Source organism: Trachymyrmex septentrionalis, unplaced genomic scaffold, assembly GCF_001594115.1.
Source record: "Trachymyrmex septentrionalis isolate Tsep2-gDNA-1 unplaced genomic scaffold, Tsep1.0 scaffold51, whole genome shotgun sequence".
NCBI lineage: Eukaryota > Metazoa > Arthropoda > Insecta > Hymenoptera > Formicidae > Trachymyrmex > Trachymyrmex septentrionalis.
In genome coordinates this window covers 4,135,242-4,143,325 of record NW_017305683.1, presented here as the reverse complement: position 1 = coordinate 4,143,325, position 8,084 = coordinate 4,135,242, and the positions used below count along the sequence as shown (strand labels likewise).

The 8,084-nt window shown below is 35.3% G+C and overlaps 1 protein-coding gene across 1 annotated transcript in view; it reads left to right on the top strand.

Annotated features, from left to right (window-relative positions):
• The first annotated feature begins 611 nt into the window (after positions 1-611).
• LOC108751692 (zinc finger protein 628-like) overlaps positions 612-8,084 on the top strand; it is a 30,098-nt gene continuing 22,625 nt past the window's right edge. The window contains exons 1-2 of the mRNA XM_018491998.1: positions 612-924; positions 7,678-7,977. Of these exons, the coding sequence (XP_018347500.1) occupies positions 918-924; positions 7,678-7,977 (307 nt within the window). The 5' untranslated portion in view covers positions 612-917. The remainder of the gene's footprint in view (positions 925-7,677; positions 7,978-8,084) is intronic.

Sequence of the window (8,084 nt, the reverse complement as noted above, 5' to 3'; positions counted from 1 at the left end):
CCCACCACGTCGGACGCCGGCGTACTCGGCGCCACAGCCGAACGACGGTAGGCGGAGCCTCCGACGGTAGCACACACGAGACCGACGCGCAGGTGAGAGAAGAGCGGAGACCTGAGCGTGGCGAGAGACAGACCAGGTAAGGGGAAGCTACGAGCCGGCCGACGCACACGTTCGTCCTCGCACGCGAGAGACCGTGCCGTGTCCTCCTCGGCCGCATCGCGGGGTCAGTCGGGATCCTGCTCTTAGTCAGGACGCTCCGAGAGAGGAGAGAGTGAGAATTTTCTTCCTCTTCGCTGACGGGCCGACAGCTAACCCCGTGATCGGGCTACCGTCTGGTAATCTGGCTATCACCACGGGCTACTCTCGGCGATACGTACCGTAGGAGTGTGTTAGTCACGTCGCGGAAAAGACGGAAGACCGAGAAGGTGAAAGGTCCAACGGTTGACGTAAAGATTCTGTCGAGGGACATTTCAATCCACCTTGTAATTCATGATTCTTCGAGGAATCTCAAATTAGAGCGACTTTAAGTATCGGCGAGGACTGGTCCGGGCAGTGATTCGCATCTTCATCACGATTAATCTCGATGAATCACACATGACTTCCGGAAAGAGACTTCGACCGGCCGGTCGGTGGTGAACGAGACCAGTTCCAAGGCCGTGTCCAAGAGAACATCTTGTTCTGATCTCGCATTTAACGGGGCGCTCGAGACCGCGTGCTCCTGCCGCGAAGGTATTTGTGCGAGAAGAAGGCGACGTGTGCCGGTGGTTTAACGTTTGCCAAAGAAATCTGTGTGATTCGCGCCGAACTGATCTGGTAGGCACAGTGCGTGAGGACCACGGTCGGGAATAGTGCGCGACTCCATGAGCGGCGTACAATTTTAGCGCATCGTTTTCACATCGCCGCAACGCCTGAACGTGATGTGTGGTGAGTAAAGGATTTTGAATATCTTCGGACGCAACGATCAACACGTGACACTCGCCGACTGACTTTTAACTTCGACGATCGCGATAATTTTTATTTGCTACGCACTTTTATCGTCAGATTTACATATATATCACGTATAACATTCTGAGATTGGTAAGAGAAATTTGTGTTACATGTTTTTAATTGTTATATGTACGTGCACGAAGGAAGAAACATTTAAATTATCTATAGTTTATTGAGTAAGAGTACTTGTCACAAAATTTGATTTATTTGTGCGTTTTATAATTTTATCGAAAATTGATACGTATGCATAATTTCTTCAGATACATATAGGAAAGAGTTACATTGTGTGCCGAGGATCAGTACATTGAATCTAGCTGTCAGTTGTAGAAACATGATCGAATATAAATAACAATACATTTATTTTGCATGTGTCAATATGTCGCATACACTATTAATCATCAACGATTCTATCAATCGAAATGATACAAATTTGATTTTTAACATCGTACAACACGATTTAAAGCTAATTTAAAGTTCTGACCTTTCTTGTTACTTTCCACGATGCGTCAATCGCAACTCTTAGCAGAAGTCAAGAATTAATCACTTGCGTTTTTTTTCCACCGATCCATTGATCTTTATCGCCATATTTTAAATGTTCTTGCAAAGCAGTCTTCGTGCAGATTGCTCTTGTCCTTGTCAATTCCTTGAACATATTCCAATTATTTTGGCGTTTAACATTTTAAACAATGCAAAGCATTTTAAACAGGTGCATCTGCATTTTTTCATGACACAAAAGTACTTGTTTTATTTACTTGTTATAATAGTAATAATATTTAATAATAATAATTTACTTGTTAATGACAAGCATTAATAAGAGTGTATTTGAAATCCGCTCAGAATTGCTTCAATTCGAATATAAACAAAATTATAACTAATTATTTCAAAAATTATCGAATGCTTCATTGAGTAACTATTGTGCTTTATGTGATATTATATAGATGATTTATTTCGAATGTTCAAGAGGCGACAAAGTTTCATCACACATTTTCTGAGCGAACTTCTATTGCCAAGTCACACATCTGCAGTTTCATTCCACAGCATCACTCTTGATGAGATTTCGTGTGATTCTTTGATAAAAAATATATAGATTATTTGCGTAAACTGCTCTAACAAGTGACACAAACTCTCCATTTGTTTTTTCGTCCAATACTTATTCATAATTCTATAATTTCAGATATTAACTTCAGCTAAATTCATTCCGTACGATTTTAAAGACTCATACCTGCAAAATATATTTTTCTTTCCCAGAAATTTTGTCATTTAATTTGCGTCTTAATGGATCTTTATTTGAATTTGTCCCCCTAACGCGAAAGATTTTTGTATCTTTGAATTGTATTTATTTTAAAAATAAATGAATAATATTTCGTCTATCTTATTTGACTTTTACTATTTGTTAAGTTATTTGCGTATCTTAAAATAAACTTGTTTATTATACTGCTCGTGTTTTCATTTTTATACACGATTACACTTACAAGAACATAGGTAATATTTATGAAGCAGGTAACATTTATAAAGCGCACGGCTTCTTATACAAATGAAAGATTTTAGCGACGCGCGTATATTATCCTAATCGCAAAAGCGAAAAAGTACTATGGATAAGCTGCACGGATGATAACCGAAGCACGAGGCATTAGAATAGTTAGTATTTTAAACGTATCACGAATGCAAATGTAAGAAACATGTGTAAATTTCCAAAACATCGTCGCACTTCGGCCGCTTGCATAAAATGATGACTAACATGCACTCTTTATTGTATAAAAAAAATGTAATAAAACATTAATGTAATTATTACGCTTTTGCACAAAGTTATAATAAAAAGTTTTTCTAAATAAAATTTTGCAAAATTATTATATATAAAAACATTTAATTTAGATATTTGCAATAATTGTTTTTGCGCACAATAAGATAAATCATTCAGTATAATGAAATTTTCAGAAAATACGTTACTCTAATTCTTAGAATGATAAATAAATGTTTTTCATAATGAGTCAATTATTTTTGAATATTTTTACTTTTTAATTTTATTAAATCCGTTAAAAACCCGCATGTGAAATAAATTGTGTTATCACATAATGTCAATGTCTTGTTTAATGTTGTAATATTGAAAAACTGCATTTGTCTTTGAAATTAAAAATTGAATTGATACCTATTTTAATCTCCGTTCAAAAATGTAGCGACGACAGTCCAAACTTAGTCCAAAAATCCGTCTTAAAGAGGCTCAGGCGGAAAAAACATCTGACACACTTGTTCACACAGCTTAATCAAGGCTTTGCGTAAATATTCATGATTGTTTTTTGAGATTTCGTTGAGTCGTTACGGTGGGAGTTACTTTCAAAAATTAACGAACAAACAAGGTTAGCCGTTTACGAAGTTTAGAGTTCTGTTTGTTATCAATTAATCAATTTGTTAATTGACAGATGTGTCTTCTCATTGTCTGCTAAATCATTTGAATCTTACAGAACGAAATATATAGATTGTCTGTTAAATTTTGCCAAAAACGTAATCGGAAATTTTCATTAATGTGAGTATATATAGTCACATAAATAAAAAATTTTATCCGATTTCGAAATTTATATGAATTGAAAATGTTCTGTATTCACGAGAATACCAAGAATCAGAAGTTTATTAATTAATAATTAAAAGAACTTTATCTGATCGCTGTAATTACTGTCTATGGTGAGAAGATAAACGACTCATCGATTCGAAATTTATTTCGTGAATGTGAAACGTGTCGAGCCTCAAGTGTGAAATTAAGAAATGACGTAGTTAACGTACGTCGTATCTCGAATCTGTTAAAGTGATATTTCCACAGGTGGCCATACGCTGAATCAATTAATCTTCGTCATTAATCAAAGATTTTTGGTATTGCACCGATATCGCACACTCCTCAGTTTGTTATCCTTTTTGACTTGTTGTGTACTAAAGATTGCAAAAACGCGTCAACATTCGCTATTAAAGGTGTTATATTTACAAATTCAATGTTGATCAAACGCGCTAACATTCGAAGTGATAGAACATATTTTTTATCAAGTTACTTATTTTTCTTTATTTATTCTGTCCAATCGATAATAATTAAGCGCACTAATGTATGAACGTATATATACTATATAAATATATTTTCAATATTACCACATGTTATTACATTTTATTATGTAATATATATTATATTTTAATTTACATATTTACATTTTTTTTAACACACAATGTTTTCGACAGTTGTGTTTGATATTATTCATAGTTTATTGCTCATCGTCGCGTAAAATTGAATGGCCAGCAGGAAATCGGGTTTGTGACGCTCATGATTTATTCTCACACATACAACAAAGAGAACATGGTTTTTTTATTCTGTGGGCAACGTAATGCATTGATGATAACAACGCAGAAGTGCAGTATAATATATCGTTGAATTAGCCTCACCTGTTTAAATACGTGCCTATCTAATATCGAGACCTCGAATTTCAACACGAGCCATTGAAAACTTTCCATATGAAAATCGTGGCTCTCTCGAGCTGCTTCCCTTTTCCGCTTCATATTTAAGGAGCAAAATTTCTACAACATATTTAAATGTATATTTTATCTCAAACCATTTTTTGTGCTCTAATGTCATACATTTCCATTTCACCTCATTATTCGATTCGGAACGAAGATTGATACATTTGAACCGTCTCTCTTCTGCTTCCCTTTCTTTCTATGAATGATTATTTGAATGATAAGTTTGTCAAGGAATTTTTCATGACGTTTATCAGCGGCATCCTTTTGTTCCTTTTTCTTTGCAACTATGTTGGACGCATCTTTATGAGCTTATTTCCCTTTTTAATTCGCTTATTTAAAACCGAAAAACAGTAATTCAAATTCGCAATGAACATCCTCCGGCGATTGGCAGGAAATTACATCATGCGCCGTTATCTATGGAAACAAGTAACGAATTCTCGCTAGCGATACGTTCGCGCATGAATTATGTAGGAATGTCGCCTCGTAAGAGCGCATTACAGATTTATTCAAACAACGAGTAGTGATCATTAGTCGTACTTTATGTCCAAACGTGATCCTTATCGGTAAGGGATAGGACCTTTGAGCCAGTGATTTACTTCGTGGTTTATCACCGACTTTCCCACACATCGTCGCGTTTCACGCAAAATCTACTTCTACTATCTATTTCTACTTCCATTCATTCGTGTGTCTTACAAATCAATCGCTCTAACGCACTATATACATTCGCATTGTGTTCTGGTTAATTATTCGTTTGTTTATAGCTCGTTAAAAAATATCTTTTTTACTAATTCTTTTTTACTAATTTTTACATGAACTAAAATACATTTTTTTAATTTCTTTAAGATTTCGTTTACTATTAAATCATACACAATGTATATATATATATATATATATATATATATATATATGTCTAAAAATATAGAAAACATACAGCGTGTTTCAAAAATTTAAATGCATCACACGATTATCAAATCTCGAATCATTGTGCGTATACAAAAATTATATAATCATGTTACGTGGATTTTTTTAAGAAAATACATGCAAAAATCATTGGTGCCAATTAAAGTTTTCTCCTTGATTGCACCGATCTGTAGAATTTTCCGACGGCTCGAGAAATCAATACAAGGCATGTTGCGTGATGGAACGCAACCTGCGCGCAAACGTATCTAATTCATTATTACTAATTATCGCAAATTGATCAGTAGCTCGTTTTGAGAGCTCGTCCCGTCAAGTTTGTGGATTGCTCGTCGCGACGCAGAGCCGCGTCGAGCAATCACATCTGTCCGACCTCGCGCGATTAGGATCTCGTCTCTCGATATGTCCGTCCGACACTCGTTGCGATTCGCGCACGCACGATTTATAATTCATTTCGCCGAGTGACAACCGGCTGCGCGTTTGTGATTTCTTTCGCGCGTAATTTTTTCTTTTTTCTTTTTTTTCCCCCTCTTTTCTTTTTTTTTATTACGTCGTGAATCTGATACACGTGATACGGCGCTGACCGTCGTCGTACAATGCATTAAATGCATGCTCGCGTTTAGTTTACACGCAGCGAGCATAAATATTCCGTATTCATTGATGCGCAAGATCCGCTGTACGATATGGAAAGTAGTAACGGTTTAAATACCTCTTCTAGCAGGGTTGGACGACTGTTATGAATATGGAATATATAATCGCCGGCATTTCAATTCTTTATTATCGAACGGATGAGATAAAGTAGCGTATAATTTGGAAAAAATTCGACGTTTTATATCGCAACTCAGTTTCTGAGTTAGTTATACTTCCTGCTATAAATTTGTTGGATTCTGATAAGCGGAACATGTATCGCGTTTAACCACTATATAATGTTTAAATCAATTTTTGAATCGACAAGAACAAACAATATTTAAATTGCATGTATCTGTTGTATGTAAAAATATGTGACTGCAGAGAATTGTGATAATTTCTTATTTAGATTCTTAATATTTGATTTTTTATATTATTTTATAAGAGTGAAAAGTTAATATCGCAACGTTCAAAATAACTTTTTAACAACTGCGCAAATAAAATATTTTGTTACAAATAATACAAATAGCAGCATAATCTGCGTTTATGATTCATTTTTTTACCATATGTTTGCAAAACAAATTTGGAAGATACGCATGTTGCGCAGCGCGACATTCTTGCTCTGTAATTTTTTTCGATCAACACGTTCCAGCAAGCCGTGATTTTAGACTGTAATCATTCTTCGTTTATGCGATCGAAAGGATTTCAGATTTTATGCATCACGAAAGAATCCGCTTCAAGGCTCCATGTATTATTCATTTCTCTGTTAACGTATATGTTTCGTGCATGTAATGAACGCGTTTCTGGAATGCAGCCTCTACGCATGCTTTTACGCAAAATATGTATAACTCACACTTTATGAGTTTTTATAGTTCCTTTATTTCGTAGAGATTTTACGATCACTTTCGATATTAAAGCATGCAAAGACATGAGATCGACGAAAAATTAAAAATCTGGAGGAGGAAGATAACACAAATATTACAGTTAAAAACATCTACTAGAAGATATCAAAATAATAAAGCTATTATACATTTATCTAAAATGCTTATCTTTCTTAAAAACGATCTAAAAATTAAAATAATGTGTTAGATATAATCTCTGATAAAAGATTCTTCGGATTAAAAATACCTATTTCACTTTAATGTCTTCTATTTTAAATATTTTTGTTTTTATCTATGTAGTTCTCAAGTATTTAATATTTATGAACTTGAAATTTACTGACTCTGAAGATTTACAAAAATTACCAAGCAATGTTATTTACGAGTGAAGGAAACGGAGTAGAATTTATTTAGAATTGTTTAAAAATTTTTATATAAGATGTTGTTTTTGCTATTATATGAATTTTTCAATTGCACTAAATGACATTCATGCTTAAATTAAACGCTATTATTTTTAATGATCTTTCAAAACATTATTTTGCAATTTAGCACATGCATTATGATAAGAATTATCAATTTATCTAATATAGAGTTTTTTTTTATCTACACATACAGACGTACGTTTATCGTTTATTTTAAGTACATACTTTGAAAAAAAGTTTGTTGCTAATAGAATGATACGGTGTTATTGCGATTTTGAAAATTATGTATTGCACGCATATTTTGCTTTCGTGCGTGAGTACGAATAATAAGCCAAGTATTTGTTCTCTCGTGATAGAAGCGGTACCTCGAACTTGGCACATGAAACCGGAACTTCATTGCAATCCCGTGGGAGTTCCGGCGGGCGCGTTGTCACCCCCGGCTACCCTCTCGCCACCCGGTAGCCCCAGCATAATCACGCTGCCATCCTCGCCTTGGAGCCCAGGTGTACCGGGAAGCAGTTCGAGCATCGCATCCACCAATGCATCTTCGGGTCTCTGTCAACCCGTCCCCGATCGTTTCAGCGCCTTCACCCTCGTCTCGAATTACAATCCCGATCTGAGAAGTCTACCACTCAGCGCTAGCGTTGCCGCGCGAGGTAAGTGCGCGGGGATGGTGCGAATTAGAGTAAATTTTTTGATATTATATAATCCGACTTTGTATACACTTGTTTATCAATCTATAATTGAACCGCGAAATTTATTG